Raw genomic sequence first — 22,605 nt, forward strand, 5'->3', positions numbered from 1 at the left:
TCTCTGAGCCCTTCCTAAGCCCCCCTGCTTAGACTGCCACTCTTGCCAGACACAGAGAGGCCAGTGGTGCCCAAAGATGAGCCCGGGCAGCCATGCCATCCTCCCTAGAGCTGGCCGCCTCCCCGCACTGAGCTATGCGGCATCAGCCTAGCCCAGCCCAGTCCCTAGACATGCACACACACAAGGCCACAGCCAGAGAAATCTGCGCGAGATGAGCCACTTGACTGGTTTTATTGGGTGGAATTGAGGGCTTTTCAAACACAGTGACAGATACAAATTACCCTGATTACGTTCTCAGGCGTTAGGTCACAGTCACCACTTCAGGATCACTCAAGGACAGCCGCACACAAGCTAGAATGAGGCTGCAAGAGTTTCTATGAACCCCTGCTCCTCAGCAAAATTTGCATGAAAATAATGACTGCAACCTCATCTTCCCAACACTCCGGAGGGGCACAGAGCGTTTCTCTCCAGGACAAACGGAGGGAGCAAATCAACCAGAGCAAGAGAGGGATTTTTTTTTTAAAAAAAGCAATGCTCCAGCTCCATGTCCAGACTGAGTTTCTGTGCAGCCCAGCAAACGACATCTCAGCCTCCCTTTTCTTCTCCAGGGGGAAAGGCTCTGTGGAGCGCAGTGCAGTGAGATGCGGCTCTTGGGAGAGGAAAGCACAGCGGGATGGGTTTGAGGAGCATGTGGAAGTCACACCCGCAAGGCCACTTTGTCTTCACACACAGGAGGCCACGCAGGGGCGACTCGCCGCTGCCAGCCCCTCGGGAGCACTCCACTGGCTGCCTTCGCGTGAGCTCCTGGAAGCCGACGTCAAGCCTGGGAGCATGTGGCTGTAAGGAGGAGGTTTCCACAGCTCCCTCGTGGACCCCCATCATCTGTCCTGCCTTCACTTGAGGAGCCAGGTGGCAGAGGTTTGACTCTAAACTGTAGCACTGGACGACTTCTTGTATGCGCACTGAGTTAACATGTGAGTTTAAAAAATACATACACATTTACATGTATTTCACAGTTCACACAATACAGCTTTGAAGAAGAGTTATGGCTTTCTGAAGAGAGGTTAGTTGGGTCCAGAAAGGGAATTGGCAGGCCTCAAAGACCCTGTTGCACCCCTAAAACATGTGTGCAGAGCGTGGAAGCCTCAGGGAGGACCACCTGCCCCCCGAAAAAAACTTGGGAAGAGTGACTTGCTCAGAAGCCGGCCCCAGCAGAGGCTGAGGGTCCTGTGGAGGGGCAGGGAGGCTGGCAGGAGCTGTCACTCGGGACATCCCCAGCCCCCCACAAACAAGCACAGCAATGGGGGGCATCACTGGATCAACTGCCAACCACCTCCTCACGCCTGCTGTGCTCAGGCCTGTGGCCTTGGCTGACCCTCTGCCAAGTAAACCTGCCTCCCTCTCACCCCACCAGGTACAACTCCCAATGCTGGGGGCCCAGAGAGGAACGAATACCAAAGAGGAGCCTCCCCACAGACGCTGGGCAGGGTATGCGGCCAGGGGTAAGCCCCAGGCCTGAACCTGACTCCAGGCAACCAGATAACCCAGAGGGAAGAAAACAGAAGGGCCTTAGGGTGGGAGCAAGATAGGGCCACCTCCCCCTGCCCGTTGGGGAGCTTGGGCACCCTAGCAGGGTCCCACCAGCATTCCGTGTGACCCAGGACACACCTCTGTCATCTTCCCCGGCCTCAGTCCAGTCTGCAGGCCGCTCACTGCCTTTCCCTCCTCCTAGGAACACAGCGAGGGCTGGTGAGAAAATAGGTGATGAAAGTGTGTAGAAAGCAGAAGTGTTCACTTTCACAGGAAGACAAACAAACAGGCCTATTCTTAAATTCACAGATAAATCCAGGCAGAGTCACTGCAGAGCCAGCCCTGGCCCCAGCTGAGATCCAGATCCCCTCCCATGTGCAGTAGAGACACCACAGTTGGAAGCAGAGGACACCTGGCCACCACCGGCCGCCACCACCAACCCTGCACATTCCCTGTAAAGCAGGACGGCGGAAGGGGTGTCCTTCACCTTCCATCTTGCAGGGAGGTGGTGGGGGGGGGGGGTGGTGGAGGGTGGCGCGGCAAATGTCAGAGAGAAACTAAGTCTCAAAGAGTTTACCCAGCTCATGAATCCTGTATGATCAGATAATGAACTTGAACTTCACCAACCTGAACTTCAAGATAACTGAGGGCTAATCCTTTAAGCACCAAGATTTCGATGAATGTGTTTCAAGGGCTTGGGGATGAAAATAATTCCAAGTGGATAAAGCACTTCTCTGCCTCCTTAAACACAGTCTACTGAATGTTGTTTGAGCATTTTCATACCTCTGCGTGGCTGTGGACACCACAGGATGGGCTGCTCTGAGGGGTTATTTGTTGCCCTTGGGGTTGTTACTACATATTGGCCCCTGCACTAAATAGCATCAGATCACTTGGTATTTTCTGAGATGTATAGCTTTGGTCTTTTTAATGCCATTATATTAGTCTATTAGCTGCCGCTTCTTGCTAAATCTAGCACCTGTTGTCATTCTCTTAATTTGCTTTATTATTAGAAACCAGAATCAAGTTCACTGGAATTGAATTTAAAATTAAATTCCATAATGCCGTGAGGGATTTGCTGTTAGCAAGATGTTTGGTCTTTGATACAGAGCTTTATAGCATCTACTACAGGGGCTCAAATTTAATTCTCCTTCACCAGAGTCCCCAGCTGCCTGAGGCTGAGTGAACTTGCTGGGTAAGTGGCCCTGGGAAGTGAGGTGTGCTTTGACCTTGTTTCAAAAAAAAAAAAAAATAGCAATTATTTCCTCCTTTAACAAATCTTTAAGATGTTCAAGGTTTCTCATACATTTTGCAGCTGAATGTGAAATTGTGAGCTGCCACAGTGATAAAGGGCTCGCTGGGGCCACACTACTGTGGGTATCCTCAGAAGGAAGGGCCAGGGGACTGGCCTCTACTTGGAGGCAGAAGAGACTGAGGCAGGATCTCGGCACTAGCTCGCTGGTCTCAACTTGAGCCTTTTCCAACAGAAAATGGGAAAGGAAGGAGGAGCATAAGGCAGGTGTGAACCCTGGGTCACATCAGCCCATGTCTGTGGGATGCTGCCTCATCACCACCTTGTTTGTTTTCCATGGGCATGGTGGGCAGAGCGCCAGCCCCAGCTTTGTGTTCAAGAGAGCACTGTGGTGCCCTGATGTTATCCCAGCACTCATCACGGGGAGACCCTCACCCGGACACAGGCTCTGGGTCACAGGCTCTGGTCACCAACTCCAGAGACTCCAGCCCTTTAGCACTAATCCCCAAATGCATCCCTACTCCAGGAACAGATGAAACTTAATTCAAGCACACGCCGAGCCTCCTAACCCTGGGAGAGGAAATCTAGTTAACTTTGCTTTAAAAAGATTTCATAATGTCTATTTAAAGGTTGAAAAATGTTCAGAAAAAGAGCTGCTTGGTACCTTTAAGAAGTCTCAAGCCTGAATCAAGTCTCCCAACCACTAACCAGGAAACAAATGCCAGCAGAGTAGGGCTGAGCCAGTTACAAGATATCAGGCAGAGCAGTGCTCCTCAAAGTGTGGGTCCCAGGACCAGCCTCAGCATCACTTAGGAAGCGGCAAAGAAGCTCCCTGCCAGGCTCACCAAATCAGACTCCAGGGAGGGGCCCAGGAACCAGTGAGCTCTCAGAGTGATTCTGACACAGTTTCAAGTTTGGGAGATGCCGGGCTAGAACAGTGGTTCTCAGTCTCGGCTGCATAGTAGGGTCATCTGGTGAGTCAGAAAAGCCCTCCCGCCCAGGTCATGCCTCAGACCAACTGGATCAGAACTTCTGGGGGCAAAGTCCAGGCACAAGTAGCTCTTAAAGCTCTCCAGATGACCCCGATGTGTCGCCAAGACAGAGACCCTCGGCCTCTGTGCAGTAGATTCACTTAAAAGAGATTTTTAAAAATAAGAATATGGGGCCCTGTCCCCAGGCCAAGTGAATCAGATTCTCTGGAAAGATGAAGAGCTGGCACGGGGTTGCTTTATAAAGATCCCTGGGTGACTTCAATGTGAACACAAGGTTGAGGACCACGATTCTAGAGGAAACAACACTTTTACCCTAAAGTTGAACACGTCATTTAGTTGAAGGAAATGAGTTACTTGGTTGCCAAGGAAACCATCTCCCTACTGCAAAGAGAGACAGTCACTGATTTCTGGCTTTTGTGCCAAGAGCTAAGTCATGGTAATGTATGGATGTCTCTCTCCCTCTCTCTCTTGTTAAAAAAAGAAAAGCAGATTCTCAGAAGAGACCATGCAGGAGAAATATCTATAGACTTATAGAAGCTGAGTAGAGCTATTGCCTCTCAGGACACTGACTGGCCAGGACAGTTGAGTCAAGCTAGCAAAGCAAGATCGGGTCTGCTCTGACCCTCAGCAAAGATGCTGAGGTTGCCAGAAGCCAGGGAACAGATAACAGCCCAGGACAACTGTTCTAGGCAAAAATTAAAATCAGAATCCTATCATAGGGACAGTGAAACCAGTTCAAGTCATCTGAGAACAGATTATAACTAAGAGATTCTATATGAAATAAGCCAGTCACCAAAAAGTCAGACACGCTATGATTCCATTTATGTGAGGGACCTCGAGTAGTCAAAGCCACAGAGACAGAAGGGATGATGGCTGCCAGGAGCTGGCGGAGGGGGAAACGAGGAGCTGTCCTTTAATGGGTACAGAGTTTTAGTTTTGCAATAACAACAGCAAAAAAAAGAGTCTGGAGATTGGCTACACACCTTAACACTACTGAACTGTACACCTAAAAATGGCTAAGGCGGCAAATCTTATGTATATGTTACCCACAATTGAAAAATAGAGAAATCACTGATAATGTCCAGGCCAAAACAGATTTCATAAATATAAGAGATTCCTAAGCAGTCCATTTCTGTTGTGAATTTAATAGTGGATTATGTTTTATATTCATGTTTCTAAAACACATCAAAGTCTATGCTTGTTTTTTCTTCTTTATCACTTAAGACTCCAGTCTGAATTTCAAGCCAGACAACATCACTCACCTGGCAGTAGCCACTGACCCACAAGCGGTGCAGAACCCAGTTCTCCAGCAGATATGGGCCCCAAGATGACCTGGAGAGCCCAGCTGGTCTTGGAGTCACAATGCTCATTGCCCCACATCACCCCCCTCCCCCAGGTTCTGAGTCTGGAGGCAGGGGTTTTAACAAGCACTTAGGGGATTCTGACACAAGAGATCTACAGTCTATGCCTTGAAGAACTTAATCACTTTATCACAGCACCCTGTAGGATTTAATCAACCTCCTTAGACTAGCCTGGCTTGACCAGCCCTCTAAAGAACAAGAGAACAGGGCACACCCCGGGCATCAGCACACCCCAAGCCTGGCCTCATCTGGTCATAAGCCACAGTCAGCCTCTTCCTTAGAAGGATGCCCAGGTTGCCGGGAGAGAGGCCAGGGTGCATGCTGAACTCAGAGCCGCACCATCCCCCTCCCACAGAGAGACCCCCCAAGCTCCTGACCTACCACTGGACCTCTGGAGCAGACATTTTGCAAAGCTCAGCTCATTTGTTTTCCAGCCAATAAATACAGCATTTTCCACTTGTTCTTGAGACATTATTGATTAGTCCCTCATATACTGCTACCCTGTCTGTACCTCAACACAGCGATTTAAGATTCTGACAAATCTCTGTGGTTTTGCAGGAGCGAAGGGAAAAAGAAAATCTTTCCATCTTTTGCTTAAACTAGAGAGAGTTGGTGACTAGGCAAGAAGCAGATGAGGAAGAAGATTATAATAGTGTGTTAGTCACTCAGTTGTGTCCAACTCTTTGTGACCCCATGAACTGTAGCCCACCAGGCTCCTCTGTCCACAGAATTCTCAAGGCAAGAATACTTGAGTGGGTTGCCATTCCCTTCTCCAGGGGATCTTCCCGACCCAGGGATTCAGTACAAGATTATAATGGAGGGAGGCAAAGAGAAGGCAGCAGAGACCAGGTGATGGAGCCAGCAAGCAACCACAACAGGGACCTGCGCCCCAAGCTCCCCAAGGGCAGGTGGGGGAATCTGTACAGTGCAATGCTTCCCACATGCAAGGTACCATGCAAAAATAATGATAATAGTCAGTGGAGGACTCGCCTAAGCTGACAATTACATGTTACTCAGTTAATTAGCGGGGTCTCCTGAACCACTGGAACACACCGACTAATCAGAGAGTCCACTGCTATCGTTAACAGATGGCTCTGTGCCAGCACTGGGGACACCAAGAAGAGCCAGATACAGCACCTTCTCCTAGGGAAAGGACGGGCCTCCGCCAAGGACATAGGCGCACCCATGGTGGTGTGCTGTGAGGACGTCCTAACAGGAGTCAGTGATGGTTCCTGCAGAAGCGCAGAGAGTGCTCGGCCCAGGCTCACAGAGGGGAAGAGGTGGGGACCCTCACCTGACATTACCTGCACAAGTGGTGGGGTAAAGGAAGGAGGGGGAAGGTAAGGGCCATTTCAGGCATTTCCAACAGCTCGTGCAAAGCTACAGCCCCTGGAGGAGTCCTGGCGGGATGGTGGTGGCAGGAGGGTCTCTGGGAAGGTGAGTGAGCCAGCTTGGGACAACCCCTGCATGTCTGGGTAAAGGAATCTGGACTATGTGGTATAAGAAGTCAATGGACTCCACCAAAGGTGTTTTCAGAAGGTAATTCTCTAGAAGCAGAATGATCAATCAGAGGGCCCGAGTTAGGGCAGTGGCAGAAGGAATGTACGGAGGGAATGATTTCAAGGGATATTTATGAGTTGGAATTGATACGATCTGGTGAACAAACAGACAGAAAGCAAAGGAGGAAGGAGAGCCAAGAGGGACCCAGGTTTGGGACTGAGGGGCCAGTGATGAGGTAGAGCCATTCAGTGGGGGAAGAAAGGGGGAAGAAGGAACCTGTTCTCTGGGTGTCTAGTTTGTGTCGGCACTGTGCTAGGCATCGCACAACCCTATTCCACGGCTGGTGTCCTGGCCTAAACCTCAGATGATGAGTCAGAGCCTCCAGAGGGCGTTGGCAGATCCCCCAAAGTCACCAGTAAGTGGGGGGATGTGACTTTGAATCTAGATTGTCCTTTTAACTGTGCTAGTTGAGGGCTAAGCAGGTTTTAACTGTACCAGCTGAGATGTTGAGCAGGTACAGGCATTCAGAAAGCCACAGTAAGCATGTTTCTGATGCTCCAAAGGAGAACTGGCCTCCCAGTAAGGGGTGTAAGATGCAAGGACAGGAGAGGTTTGAGGCTGTGAAGAGATGCAATTTCTGAAGGAACACTCCTAGTAAGAGAAGAGAACCCTGAGGAAGCTTCACAAAAGATGGGTCAACAAAGGAGCCTGAGAAGGAACATTCAAAGAGGCAGGAGGAAAGTCAGGGTAAAGTGGTTCCTTACCGAAAAAAAAACGGAGAGAGGACTCAAATGACCAGTGAAGCCACTCACCCCTGTCACATGTCACATGGATGTTGAGGAATGACATGGATCTACCGCTTTAGCAATTGCAATCATTCTGCCAACCTTCAGAATTCAGGACCAACGCCTGCAAGGCCTGGTGCTCCTCTTGTGATACCTGACCCTGAGCCCAGACTTGCCAGTACTCAGCTCAGCTCCTACACGTGCCTGGGGGACTCAGTGCAGCATCTGGACATGCCCACCAGACCATAAGCTCCAGGAGGGCTGGGGCTAACACTCTGCTCAGCACTAGCTCAAAGGCCCCTACCCAAATGCCCCGCACAAAATGAGTGCTCAGTAACGATTTGCTGAATACCTGGCTGAAGCCAGCTATGTGTAACTCTGCCCTTGCCTCCTCCCTACACTCAGCAGAATCAGGGCAATGGACTGTCTACAAGACCAGGCGATTAGTGGGCAGAGCTGCCACAGCAGCATTGCCAAAATGGTCTCAGAGGTTGCATCTGACCTTAAGCCACCTTCCTTTTTGCTTGACTAAGCACGGAGTCATTTACTTGTTTTCACTGCCTTTCAAGCCTGGTGAAAGTAAAAGTGTTAGTCACTCGGTCGTGTCTGACTCTTTGCAACCCCATGGACTGTAGCCTGCCAGGCTCCTCTGTCCATGGGATTCTCCAGGCAAGAATACTGAAGTGGGTTGCCATTCCCTTCTCCAAGGTATCTTCCCAACCCAGGGATTGAACTTGAGTTTTCTGCATTGGAGGCAGATTCTTTACTGTCCGAGCCCCCTGGGAAGCCTGGAGCAGTGGGCTTAGCACAAAGGAAGACACGATGGTTGTTTTGTTTGGGGAATTGATTTTCCTCACATAAGAATATCATATATAACTAGCCGTCCGCGCTGCATGGTGGGATGGGGGCGGAGCTTTGAGGTACATGGGGGTGGGGGGCTTCCTGAGCCGGTGCCCAGGCCTTCTGAGGCTTTGAAAATGTGCTTTTCCTACAAACACTGGCTGCAGGAGAAAAGTGAAGTGTGGAAGTCAGGAGACTGAGTCCCAGTTCAGTCACTAGCTGGCCATGTGGCCTTGGGCAAGTCCTCCAACACACCATCATTTAATGTGGACCCCTTCTGCAAAATGTGGCCTCCGCTCCCCTCCCTTCACTGCACTGTGGGCGCATCTGCTGTGGCCAGGGCTGGGGCGGGGTGCAGGTGAAGAAGCAGCTACAAGCAGACTCCCTTCTGAACCCATGCCAGTCTCCGAGACTGTCCCTAGAGCAGGGCCCAGCACACCCTGCAGCGGCCTCTCAGTCCTTCTGGAACAAGGATTCCCTCTTGTGCCAACCCTGGGGACACTGGCTAGGAAGTGGCGAAGACAGAGGTTTGGAGCGCAGGCTTTGGGTTTCTACAAGACCTGGGTGCGGTTTCCTCTACTGGGTGTCTGGCCATCGGCAAGACACCAAATGACTCTGAGCCTCCGTCTCCCCAATGGAGCCTGCTTACCCCAAGGGGTCTTGTGGTGATCACAGGAGATAATGCAAAGAAAGCGCCGAGTGCAGGGCTTGATACAGAATGAGCGTACAGGAAATCTTAGCTATTACAGCAATAAATATTATTTATGGCTTAGATCCATACATCATGAATACTTACAAAAACAATAAAATTAAAGATTACAGATACCCTAGGGATATTTTCTAAGCTTCTGGTTGTAGAGATGAGGCGATGGAGACCTAAGAAAGGAGAAGGGACTGCCCTAAGACCCTCAGACTTCAACAGGACCAAAAGCAAGGAGTCCAGCTCCTACATGGGATGGGTTGTGATGCTCCATCCCCAACTCCCATGAGGGCGCTGGTTGGGGCAGACACCCTTGGCTGTGGGAACCCTGATGTCTGACTCACCAAGGTTCTGTCCACTGCATGCACTCAGTAGAGCCCCTGGCATGATTTAAGCCAGGTAACCTCCCTGTTCTGGACCTCCTTCCTTAAGGGGGACAAAATGGTCTTTACGAGTCTTCTGGGTCTAACATTCTGTAGTTTCAAGAATGGGGCCCAACTAACCACAAACAAGTGGCTGGAAACCTCAGTTAACTGGAATCTGTCTCAGATGTTCCTTCCTTGGAGAAACAGGCAGAGCCCAAGAAAGCAAATCATCCACTGTCCTCAGTGGTGTTCCCTGGTTCACCATGTCCTTGAGCCTACTTTGGCTCACTGGCTACTTCGTTGCACTGCAGACAAGCAGATAGGCTCAGAACAGCCCAGGGTTTCCCGCGTGAGGACCGGAGCTCAGAACCATGGCCAGCACCTAGAACAGAGTTGTGCATGGAGCACTCGTTCCATAATGGCCCCACCAACATGAAACCCAAGCAAGAGGAAGGGGTTCTGGCCTCGATGGGGAGCTTGGGGACCCGGGACAGGGCCTGTGTGCCGTGGTCTCTCACCAGCTGGGCCTACTGCTCTGCCTGTAAAATGAGGTGATCAGACGAAAGGTCCTGCTCCCTGCGTGCGGAGCTCTCACCATCCCTCCTCCTTCTCATTACACCCAGCATGCGGAGCCGGAATGTGTCTCTGGTCTGCCCTGCACTTCTGGAAGACAGAGAACCTGTCTTTGTCATCATGTCTTCCCAAGCCTCACCCCAAACCAAAGCAGAACAGGCTTCTGGAAATGTTTAGGGGAAGGAGGAGAGAAAGCAGGAAGGGAGGAAAGGAGGAGCAGGCTGAAGATCCTCCAGCACTAACCTTCTATGGTTCCACAAAGCTAAATTCTAAGGCAATTCACCAACCGTGTGTATCAGGCACAGCCTCATTCATGGTGGGAGTACCACAGGGAGAGGAAAGCGATGTGAAACGACACGTGAAGCCCTTTCAGCCTAGGAACAGCTGACTTCCCAAAGCACAGGCCCTAAGGATCCACTCACAGTGAAGGCCAGCACACTGCATGCTGCGGGAAACCCCGCCTTCACAGTAAGACCTCAGAGATGCTGGTGTCGGAGGCCACGACTCAACTTCTGTCGCTAAGCTCACCAGTCACATGTCAGCGCTTTCCAGTCTAGAGCCTTACGGTTCCAATTCAGGAACACGATACAGCAGGAACTGCAGTATTCAGGAACACACAGAGGGATGGATCTTATAAATAACTCCTGGTTAAAACAGAGCTGAAAATAGGGAGACAGAAGAGGAAGCAAGTCGCTAAGCACTTATTGAGTCGATAACGTTGGCTTGAAAACCTTAGTGCAAATGGCTGGTCTGGTTTATTTCCTTCTCATCAAAAGGTCAAACACAGGATTGAACCTGGAGGCACCAAGACGTGTGTGTCTGAGGATGTGTTTGAAGGGGATGGCTCTCCTTGGGTGACAGTGTCTGAGCGAAGATCCTAATCCACAGCCCTTGCATCAGATCTCACAGCGCCACTTACTCACTTGGTTGGTGGAAACTCAGTTAACAATCCCTGGACCTCTCTGAGCCACTGACCTCACAGGAAGGTCTGGCCGCTCTGTTAGCCTTTTAGCTCTGAGATTCTAGACCACAATTCATGGCTGAGGCCTGGGAATAAGAGTCAGGAACTCAAAAGTCTGAGTTACATCTAAACTGTCCTCACATGTTCTGTCTCCATCTTTTCTGTTCCCAGTAGGGACTTCCATTAGCTGCAAAGAGGCCATACGGTTTGTGCTCTCTCAAATGCTAAAACTGAGTGGAAATGTGCTTGATTCCCTTGCGATCCCCAGGGCCCCCATCTTGAGGTGTGGCCGGGGCAGGGAGGTGGGGCGGTGCGAAGAGAGATGTGTCTGCCTGGCCCGCATCCCTGCCTCCCAGAGCCCACAGGACCCAAGTCTGAAGCTGAGCATCCAAGAGAGTGCCAACCTCAGTGCCAGGCCTTCGCTCCGCCCTGAGGGCCGGCGAGGAACAGCGTGGCTCCGTGTGCCGGGGGTCCCCATGTGCAGGGGGTCCCCGTGTGCCAGGGGTCCCCGTGTGCCGGGGGAGCCGGCGGAAGGCCGGCGAGGCCCTCAGCAGCAGCTGCAGGTGCCCGTGTGCACGCGCAGGATGCCGCGGCTATGCAGGTGCAGGAAGTTAAAGATCTCCGAGGGCATGGCGTGGAAGCCGGGGCGGGGCTTGACGTTGTCGTAGTAGTGGTGGGTGATGTACAGGCCCGAGGGGTTCATGGGGAAGGCCCAGAAGCCAAACAGGTGCACCTCCTCACAGAGCTCGAGCGCCGCCGTGGCCAGGATGAGGCCGGTGCTGATGCGCTTGGCGCGCACGCCGAGGCTGAGCCAGTAGCGCGACACGTTGGCCAGGTACTGCGGGTGGAAGTAGTAGACGGCCTGCGGCGACTGGAAGTCGTCCAGCACGTACTTGACGCGGATGGACACGTCGGTGTTGCGCGTGTTGTAGAAGGCGGGCAGCAGCACCGACGCGTTCTCGTACAACTGCAGCACGCGGTAGAAGGGCCGCCGCCACTTCTCCAGCTTGTGGAACCTGGCGGGGCGCGCGCGCGCAGCGTGAGACGGGCCCCGGGCGCGCGCGCAGGGTGAGACGGACCCCGGGCCCTCGCTGGCCCCACCCCTGCTCCCTGGGCTCTTCGCAAAGGACTGGGGGGTCTCTCAAGGCCGCCCCCCACCCTCTCGGCTCCTTTGATCTCAGTCACTCAGCAGATAAATGTCCACCTTCCTCCCGCACAGTTCTAGCTTTCTGAGTGGGTGCAGGAGAGAGCAATCTGGACCCAAAGGGACAAGTACCTGGTGTGTGGCTGCGGCGGGGGCCGGGGTGGGGGCGGCTGGGGGAGGAAGGTAATCCTTAACCCGCACAGATGAGGGTGCCCGGGCGGGCTCAGAGGGGAAGTGGAGGAGGGAGGCCTTCCCTAGAGCCCTCGGGACTGCCCCCTGACCTGCCTTCACCATGGTCCCCAGGGATGGACACCAAGCCAGCCGCTGGCCCCCGGAGCCCTTCCTTCCCCACAGCCCTTCCCTAACCTTCTCTCTACATTAAACAGCCCTCCTCCCAGCTGACTTATCCCACCCCTCTCTGGATGCTGACTTTGTAAAGGTTCCTGGGTATCTGGCCCCATTTAACACCTCCCCCTCCTCTTACCCTTCTCCTGACCTGGAGGTGTGAATGTGCCCCCTTTGGGCTTTTAACACCTTAACCCCTCCCCCAGGCTTCCCAGACAGATCCCAGGAGGGGACCCGCCCAAGGAGGCGGTGGCTTGAGGTCCTTGCCAGAGGTTTCCCCCCAGTGTCACATGGACATTCCCTGTAGGGAGCTGTCCTACAGCTGGAAAGCTCTCTGATTCATCTCTAGGGGAAGATTGTCTAGACCACTGCTGTCGAGAGAAACATCAGGCAGGCCACAAATGTAATTTTAAATGTTCTAGGAAGCACATTTAGATAAGTAGAAAGGATTAGGTGAAACTAATTTTTACAATAGATTTTGTTTAACCTGATATTCCCCCATACTACCATTTTAATATATAATCCATATAAAACTGTAATGATGTGTGATTCACCCTCTTTTTCGTAGTAAATCTTTTAGAGCAAGGGTGCGTTTTGCACTTGGAGATGGCACATCTCAATCTGGATGGTGCCCAGTGGCCATGCGTGATGAATAGCTACCGTATTGGAGAGGACCAGTCTAGAAACAGGGCTACTGACCTCTCTGTGATGATGCTGGGGTTCACGGTGACCACGTCTGTCTTCACCCCTACATCCATGGTGTACTTCTCTGAGATGGGGGGTAGGTTGCACCTGCAGAAGAGATAAAGTGACCCAACTGCATGTAGTCAGTCATTCTAGAGGGAGCTGGGGAGCAGGGGTGTGGGGAAGAAAGGGATGGTGATCATTTGGGCAGAGGAACAGAGAGGAAACCAGCTGGGTGGAATCTTCGTGGCCTGGGCATAGAAGGGCAAGTTCAACCCCTTCCCTCACCAACCCTGAGTGGCCTAATTGTTGTAGATCCCCAACCATGAGATGATTGCAGCCTCAACCCAAGTAAGTTCGCTTTAACTCTTATTTTCAAGCTATCTTCTTGACTTAAAGAGGTAAGCTAGAATCGCCAAAGAGATAAGAGGGGGTTCTACATAAGAAAGAAGAAATACATGGACAGGTGTCTAACTTAGGTAAGGCCACAGTGAAGGTGTCAGCCACAAGGCTACGCTGGTTATAAGCAATGCTTCCAGAAGAGTGGAACCCAATCAGAGAGGTAGCTGCCCAGACAACCTCACTAACAGCTCAGCATGCCCCTGTGAGTCCTCAACGTCTTCATATCTGGTATGTCATTTGCTCCCAATTTACAGATGTGGAGACTGAGGACCTGACAGGTTCGACCCCTTGCACAGGACAGAGCTGAAGGGGGAAGGGACAACCCAGAGCATGAGGGTTCGCAGGGGTGGAAAGTGGGGATTAGAAGGGCAGCATTAGCAGGGTGGGGCACCAGAAGGGGCGGGCATGGAGGAGGAGGGGTGTGGGGGTAGAAGGGGCAGGTGCAGACCCAAGGTGATTCCTACCGGAAGACAAAGTCGGCACTGTTGATCTCCCTCCCGCAGCGGCTGTTCTTCAGGATGCCCCCGTTGCCCACCACCGCACACTTCTTAAACTGGGACCGGTAGTAGGGCATGTCCTGGGGAGACAGGGGCAGAGCTGTCAGAGGCGGCGCCACCCCTGCCTCCACCTGGTGCCCTGCCCTCTGTACCCACATCCAGCTTTGTAGGGAACGAGGGAGAGAAGTGTTTGTTCCACTTTGCAGATGAAAAGAGATTAAAAGCCTCCTTCCCAGTTCCACATGCAATTACGAGTGAGCTGGAACCGGAAGCTAGGTCTCCATGACCTTTTTCAATAAACCCTGGAAGTCCTCAGTTTCAAATAAGAGCGTACAGGTTATGTCTACCCTGCTTGCCTTTGCTTTCCTCAGTGTCTGAAACTCAGCTTCTCTGACTTCTAGTTCACATATTTTATGCTTCCCAGGTGGCTTAGATGGTAAAGAATCTGCCTGCAATGCAGAAGACCCAGGTTTGATCCCTGGATCAGGACGATTACCCTGGAGAAGGGCATGGCAACCCACTCCAGTATTCTTGCGAGTGGTTAAGGCAGACTTTCTGGGGGATGACAGCAGGGACCAGGGCCCTAAATCTGGCCCTGAAGCCTTTCAGCTCCATGGGGAGGGCACAGAACTAGGACAAAAAGGTCATATAGACCAGCACAGATGCCAGGACTTGGCAGCAGCAGGGACAAGAGACTGGAGGTGAGCAAGCAAAGCCACTTTAGGGGAGCAGTGAGAGCCAGCGGCCCTGGGATCTCTGCAGAGAAAAGCGTGTTGAGCAGGGGAGCCCAGGACTTACCCTGGTGATGATGCACCCGTGGGGGCACTGGGAAGGAGCATCCCACAGCACTCTGACCTGATCACACCTCAGCTGGCAGGGTTGCCTGGGTTGGGGCACTGGCTGCCCCAAACAAAGGCTCCCTAGGCCTGCCTTCCAGGGGACCACAGGCAAGTAGGCAGGAAAAAGCAAATACTGGCCTGATTAAAAGACCTGGTTCTGCCATGTCCCCAAACTAGGCCTTGAGGCAACCCAAGGCAGGTGGGACCAGGCAGGCTCAGGGCAGGAATGTAGACCTGGAATCAAGGGGTGACCAACCATCCCATTTGGCCCAGGACTGGGACACTTTGCTTGGGATGCAGGACTTAGAGATTCAGTCAAACTGGGAATGGCTGGGGCAAACTAGGATTGGGCACCCCAGTTAAGGGACCCAACTCAATCCTGGTTTTGCACCACAGTGAGTTGAGGGAACCATGGGCAAGTTTTTTTTGAACTCTCAGTGACTTGGTTTTGTAATTTTTGTAAAATTTGTTACGAATTAAATTTTGTAATTTAAAAAAGCAGGATAGTAATGTATATTTCCTGCGATTCAGTGAGATGATGTAAAGCAGAATTGCTCAGCTCAGCAGTACTGATAGTTTGGACCAGAGTGAGCGACTTTCACGTTCACTTTCATTCCTTGCTGTGGGGCTGACTGCCCACTGCAGGAAGCTTAGCAGTATCTCTGGCCTCGTACACCCCCGTCAGGATGACCAAATGCATCTGATTGAACCCAGGTCTCCCCCATGGCAGGCGGATTCTTTACCAGCTGAGCAACAAGGGAAGCCCAAGAATACTGGAGTGGGTAGCCTATCCCTTCTCCAGTGGATCTTCCCAACCCAGGAATCAAACCAGGATCTCCTATGTTGCAGGCAGATTCTTTACCAGCTGAGCTACTAGGGAAGCCAAAAGCATCTCCAGACATTGGCAGATATCCCCACCTCTCTGCCCCACACATAGACAGCCACTGGTGTGGATGAAAAGTTCACCATACCTGGCCCAAGGCTGAGGGCATCAGGTGCTTATTATGGGATGGCCCTGACACCCAGAGACCGCTGGGTGGCTTTCCTCCTAGCTCACCCCAGCTGGCCGGCCCTGCGTGAGAGCAGCCCCAGTCAGCACCTGGGGCTTCCACTGAGACCAACTGCCAGACGGGCATCGTGGAAGATCCCACGATTTTCAGCAGGATTGAAAATACAACGGGATCTCCAGGAATTAGGCTAACTCTAAAGGAGGCGCTGTACCCATCTGTGGGAGACTGTCCTTCTTGGCACATTTTCCCTGGAGGGACAGGCTCCCAGGACTAGGACAGAGGAAACAAGAACATCTCATGGCCAGTGTGGGAAACTGCATTGTTTGACTTTGCTCAGAGAGAGAATAAAACAAAGCCATCTTTGGAGAGATGACCCAAGGTGTTCTATGTTTTATGCCAGTGTCTCCCACACTTGTGAAAATCGGAAACCCCCTGGGTACTTTCTGGAAGTATACATCCTAGGCCCCACCCCAGAACCATGGAGTCAGAATCTTCAGGGTCAGGGTAGGAGCCTGAGAAGCTGCATATGTTTTGAACTCAAAGAAATACTCACCTTAGGGAAGTTCAGATAATACTTCTGCGTCACATGCTCTAATCCAGGGGTGGTAAATTACAGCCCGCAGGCCACACCTAACTCACCACCTATGTCTGCGCAGCCAGTGGGCTAGGAATGGATTTTATATTTTTGAAGGATGGGAAAACAAATCAAAGGAATATTTTATGATGTCAAAAGTTATGACCAACCTAGATAGCATGTTAAAAAGCAGAGACATTACTTTGCCAACAAAGGTATGTATAGTCAAGGCTATGGTATTTCCAGTGGTCATGTATGGATGTGAGAGTTGGACTGTGAGGAGAGCTGAGCGCTGAAGAATTGATGCTTTTGAACTGTGGTGTTGGTGAAGACTCTTGAGAGTCCCCTTGGACTGCAAGGAGATCCAACCAGTCCATCCTAAAGGAGATCAGTCCTGGGTGTTCATTGGGAGGACTGATGCTGAAGCTGAAACTCCAATACTTTGGCCACCCCATGTGAAGAGTTGACTCATTGGAAAAGACCCTGATGCTGGGAGGGATTGGGGGCAGGAGGAGAAGGGGACGACAGAGGATGAGATGGCTGGATGGCATCACCAACTCGATGGACATGAGTTTGAGTAAACTCCGGGAGTTGGTGATGGACAGGGAGGCCTGGCGTGCTGCGATTCATGGGGTTGCAAAGAGTCGGACACGACTAAGCGACTGAACAGAGATGAACTGAACAGGAATCAAAGTGTCGTTGGGACCCAGCCACAGTCCTTTGCTTACTCCTGTCTGTGGCTGCTTCATGCTAGAATGATAAAGGTGAGTGGCTGTGACAGAGACCATATGGCGTGCACATTTGGCCACCCCTGCTCCCTTTCCAGCCCTTCCCCGTGGCCCTCCTTGGATCCATATGTCATAACCGAGCTGTGTGTCACCCACTGGCATTACCTTCAAGTTCACCTGCTGTCACCAGCCTTATGTTCCAGGCCTTGCAAGACCCACCTCATAAAGATGGCTCACACCCATCATCCTCCAGCACTGCAGTGGGAGGGTGTGTCTGACACCTCTCCAGCCCCGGCTTCTCCCCCAGCGCTGCCCTATCCACCCCCAGGCCCAGCCATACCAGTATGCACTCTGGTGTGCACACCAAGAATGCAGGGAATCCCGGGCTTTCTTTCATTAGCTGTCCTGGAAGCAGGGCAGCCCCGTCCTTCACATTTCATCCAGCAAGACCTGAACACACACCCTGACCCCCAGCCACACCATCAGGTCTACAAACGGGACCCACTACACCCTGCCCTGGGCCAGCGCGCTCCAGGAAGTGCCTGTAAACATGCAAGGAACCGTCCCCTTCAGGACGTAACTATCAGAAGAGCTGAACATACAGCACAGAGTCCCTTCTCCAAGAGTCTGGTGCAACGATCAGGCCGGAAGGGAATGCCTATGCCTGGGTTCTGTGGTCTGAGCCCTTGGCTCATACGGGTCCCTCATTCTGTGGTCCCCCTGGCCAGGGTTGGGGAAATGCACCAGCCTGAATGAACAGCCCCTCTCTAGGCTTCTTGCGTGTAAAGGGAAAAATAATAATAAATGTCTCTCCTGTTTAAGTGCCTGATGTTTTAGGTTTTCTGTTCTAAGAAGCCAAAACTACACCAAGTCCAAACTCCAGTGTTACAGACAGGGAGAGTGAAGCCTGGCAAGACAAAAGGACTGCCCAAGGTGAGCCGCTCCGAGGTCAGCCTTGCAGTGCCTTGCTTGGTATGGTTGTGATTTCTTGTGCACACAACCTGTGCATGTATGTTTTTGTTCTTTTGCCTCCCTTGGGTAGGGAGCAAATGCTTAATCTTCCACCCAGATAGCTTCAGGATGTTCTTTGCAAGCAAGGCAATAATCAAAACTTTACAACCACTTTCTTGCCAAAAGTCATTCAAATAACAGCCAGTTGGCATTCAGGTACTCAGGACACCCAGGAACCCCAGAGGACTGTCTACTGAGCCTAAGAGACTGGCCAGCCAAGCCCAGGACCACTGGGTACAGGGGAACAGCAGAGTGATTGCCATGCCACACAGGCATGGCCACAGAAGACCCCATGGGGTCAGCTCCATGCCCACCCAGACTACCCTGCCCGAAGCAGCACCTTGGGAAACATGCGGAAGATCTCTTGGTTGATGTGGTAGATGCCGCTAGTATCCACCTCATACTTGAGCTTCGTCCCCAGGGGCGTGTTCTTCTGGGTGGTGAAGAGGAAGGAGGGGGCATTGCAGCACCTGGACAGAGTGGACCTGCGGGCAGGAGATGGACAGAAAGAGGACAGTGACGCGGGGCAGAGTAGAGCCTCCCAGAGAACGGAGGGGTCTCAGAAGTGAGGCCCTTCGGGGAGGCCAGGGAGCACCATCCTTTCCCACCCATCCCTTCTCACCCCTGTTCATGTATCCCCCTGTCTTCAGAACCCCTCCCAATGCCCGAGCCTTTCAGGGTCCAGCCAGGTCTCCCTCCGTAAGCTCCCAGCTGCCCTGTCCCCACTGGCCAGACTGCCCTCCAAAGTCCCAGAGCACAGACTGGGTACCACTTACTTTATCCTCTGTCAACTCCCTCTTCACTTGAATGAAAGGCCCTGGGTGGCCGGGGACCCTACCTGTCAGGATTCTGCATAGCGTCAGACACATGGGTGTCAGCAACCAGGTCCTGCCAACCCTGGGTGAAGCATTCCCATGTCAGCTTTCACAAGAGCTGCCAAGCCTTCTACTACTTCCCAGAAACACTTCCTTACCCAGCTCTCAGGGAAAACCCAGGGATGGGAGTTCTTCCTCCGTTCTTGGCCCCCATAACTGACTCTAGGCGAGGCTAACCCCACCTGATGGTCAAAAAGCAACATACGCACGGTCAACAGAAATGAGATGTTTCAGTGACTTAGAAACTGTCCCAAGAATAGGGAGGGGTCAGAAATTGGATGGAGGGTTGATACTGGGTGACTTCTTGCAGAAAGTGGAACTTGGCTTTTAAAAGATTTCGGGAGTTCATGATTTAAAAAAAAAAAAAAAAAGCCCTGTGGTTTTCACTGACAAAAACACTCAAACATGAGCTACAGAAGGGTTAAAGCTCAGACAACACAAGCAGCAGACTTAAAAAATAGCCTCCGAGGGAGCGTGGGGCTGATGAGGCAGGCTTGGGAGCCAGCCAGGCCAGAGAAGCCTGGTTTTCTCTTCTCTGCAGCTGGTGTTCCGCCTGGCACTGCATTCTCCCAAGTGTGCCTGCAAGACTTGGTGACGGGGTCAGATCCTAGACACACCCTGCTCCCCTATTCTGGGGACCTGAGTCCCCCCTGGCTACAGAGGGGCTGGATCTGACAAAGGATGCCAGCACTCCCCGTCTCACTTTGGGGGCTACGAGAGGACGAGGATCCACTTTCTCCAAGAACAGCAGCAGTGGGCCATGACACACTTCCTCCCCCCAACACTGGTTCTGGGCACAGTTATACCCAGCCTTCTGGCGGCCCTGGGCAGAATGGAACACCGTCTCCATGGAGCCCGGATGATGACTACTAACCAAAGTTGAGGACAAGCTTTCTGGAAAGTCCATGCTGAAGGTCTGGGATGGAAACCTGGATGCCAGCCTGGCATTGAGAGGCCTGGCTTCTAGTTTCTGCTCTGCCTTCACCAGCTGTGGGGCTTGGGGGAGGTCTGCTCCCCTCTCTGCCTCAGTTTCCTCATCTGTAGAATGCAGGGCTGGCTTTTCTGACCCTCTGTAATCCTGTGACTCCAAGCTTCCAAAGCCCAAAAAGGGTATACACATTATTTTTTGTGACTCTATCTCTTGCAGAGACTTCACAGGGGAGCTCAGTTGGCTGCTGGCCATAGGCAGTAGTCTTTCCTGGGGAGGGCTGTGACTGAGGCTTTCCAGAGAGAAGGCCAGAGGCCTGGTGAGGCAGGAGCCATCGGTCAGCATTTCAAAGCAGCATCTGGCTGGTCCATCTTGTCAGCCCACTGGTGAGTATCCCAGTGAGGGAGACTGACTCATATTAATCAAGCTCACGAGTGACTGATATATAAACCGGGATGCAAGTGTGTCCATTTGCAAGCAGTAGGGGAGGGGAGGGCCTCTGTTACAGGATTCCTCTCCTATAACTGGAATGCTCACGCCTGTGTTCCAGCACATTCCCCCACCCCACCCCACTGCACCAGGTTCTTACACCTCAGTTTAGAATCTCGTCGTCAGTGAGCTTGTAATGAGAGCAAAGGGGAAAGACCACCTTGCCTCAAAGCTTTTTCCATTTAGCGCATGGCAGGACCTGATGCCATTTCTCTCTCCCACACCTGGAACCACCCCTCCACCACCAGAAGGGGCTCAGCTCTCAGAGCCTCCCCCCAAATAGTGCTGGCTAGTCCCTGCCAACGGCTCCCACGTGTATCCCAGTTTTTCTCTTGCCACATCATCTCCCTGTGGCTTTGTTATTTCCTTAGATATGTGACTCCCACTGATGACGTTTCTGTGCCGCTCTCAGCCTGGACAACATCCTCTGGCATCTCATGACCTCCCTGACCCCGTCCAGTGCTCATCAGCATGCCCTTCGTGGGCTTGGGCCTCCCCGTCACGCATCACCCGCGATAAGGCTTCGTTCTAAAGGTGAAATTGGGGCTGCATCGGCAACACAGATAGATCTTGGACCTTTTCCCTGCATTCTACATCTATGATTTGTGGGTCTCTGCAAACGACTGTTGAGCCTCAGCTGGGCTCCTGCAGTCTCAGGGAGGCCTCTGGTTAGGGGCTGCTGGTACCTGCAGCACATTTCTAAAACATGCCACTTAAAGCTGCCTTTAGACTTGGCCCAGAACTGCAACAAACTGGAAGAAATGACTTATACAGAAAATACAAAACACTCAGTGTTGTTTGCTTTTCACAGCTTCCCATGTAGGATTCCTTCATGCAGATGGCTCCTCAGCACATTCAAACTACGACCCGAGTTGCTGAAATCCAGTTTATATACACCTTCCCAGGACCATGTCAGTTCCATTCCGTAAGGTCTTCCTGTACTAAAAGCATACCAGAAACCCCCAGAATTTTAGAGTAGAGCAGACCCTACAGCTCACCACTAATCACAGAGACTGGACATCTATTAGCTTCTTAGCTCTCAAAGACAGGAGAACACTAAGATATAGCTCTTGCCTCCTGGGAGCTTACAATCTGTCAATTTCAGTTAGAGAGCAGCTCAAGAATAAGGTATAGCTCTGCTCCAGTGGCTGGTCCAGGCTCTAGGAGCCCAAGTGCCCTGAGAGGGAGAGCACTGCTGAGTCCAAGCAGCTGCCCCAGGGGCTGGGTGGGGAGCATGGTGAAGCCGCGGAGACCTCATGGTCAGGGGCTGTGCTGAAGACGAAAGCATTGACCATGTACCGGTGCTGCCAGGACTAAGGGCAGGAACACGGGGGACAGTGCCCCGCAAGATGCCAGCCTCAGCCTGTGTGCTGAGTCAGAACCTCCCCACTTCCAGATTCCAAAGCCCAATCAAGGCCAGCACCGGGGAAGATGCCCCTGCGGGCATCTGGCCTGGCAGGATGAGGGAGATTTGAAGAGGTGGTCAGGAGAACCACACGCGCAGAAGGGCTGGGGAGGGCAGACGAGTCATAGATACTTGAACTGGTTGGCTTCAGAGATGTTCATCGCCCATTTGCACATCTGGAGGCTCTTCCACCTGTCGAACAGCTCCGACTGTTTCACCCTTGGGAGTGGAAGACAGAGAGTGCATGAAAGGGCCAGGCTGGACACAGTGTCACCATCCCCGAACACGCTCCCTTCCTGTTCCCCCTTATGCCAAGTCCTGGGCTAGTCCTTTGTATTCACTGTATTTTATAATTTGCAAAACCCTTGACTTTCTGGCATCTGGAGCCTGGTGAACTCCTAGAGATAGCAAACCACCCTCCAGCAAGCCTGCCTTCCATGCACACACCAACCAATCCAGAGTCCACACCCTCAACCACCTCCTTTATGAATGGAGCCACTAGCCCCCTGCCCTCATCAGCCCAGAGCTAGGGATCAGAAAACCAGGGGCAGTCCCTATGCACCGAGCTCACTGAAATCATGCAAACTAGCCAAACCTAAACCTTTTTATCCCACCTTGTCCATTCCTTCCCAAGGAAACCACAATACAGGGCCTCACCCATGCTTTCCCCTTGCCCCTCCTGCCTCCTGACCAGTCCTGGTGCTTCCCCATGCACCCCTGAGTGGCGTGCCATGCCTCCTGTCTCTAAGGATCTGTGAGCACAAGAACATGCTCCTTCATGACAGTCTTGTGTGTCCGTGTGTCTTACAAAACAAATC

The 22,605-nt window shown here is 52.2% G+C and overlaps 1 protein-coding gene across 2 annotated transcripts in view; it reads right to left on the bottom strand.

Moving 5' to 3' along the window:
* Positions 1 to 212: 212 nt before the first annotated feature.
* ST8SIA5 (ST8 alpha-N-acetyl-neuraminide alpha-2,8-sialyltransferase 5) overlaps positions 213 to 22,605 on the bottom strand; it is a 73,489-nt gene continuing 51,096 nt past the window's right edge. For both annotated transcript variants that reach the window (XM_043889244.1, XM_043889243.1), the window contains 5 exons: positions 21,920 to 22,006; positions 18,431 to 18,575; positions 13,896 to 14,008; positions 13,045 to 13,137; positions 213 to 11,872 (listed from right to left, as the gene is read on the bottom strand). In XM_043889244.1, the coding sequence (XP_043745179.1) occupies positions 11,404 to 11,872; positions 13,045 to 13,137; positions 13,896 to 14,008; positions 18,431 to 18,575; positions 21,920 to 22,006 (907 nt within the window). In that variant the 3' untranslated portion in view covers positions 213 to 11,403. The remainder of the gene's footprint in view (positions 11,873 to 13,044; positions 13,138 to 13,895; positions 14,009 to 18,430; positions 18,576 to 21,919; positions 22,007 to 22,605) is intronic.

The sequence above is a fragment of the Cervus elaphus genome, chromosome 27, assembly GCF_910594005.1.
Source record: "Cervus elaphus chromosome 27, mCerEla1.1, whole genome shotgun sequence".
In the NCBI taxonomy this organism is placed as follows: domain Eukaryota; kingdom Metazoa; phylum Chordata; class Mammalia; order Artiodactyla; family Cervidae; genus Cervus; species Cervus elaphus.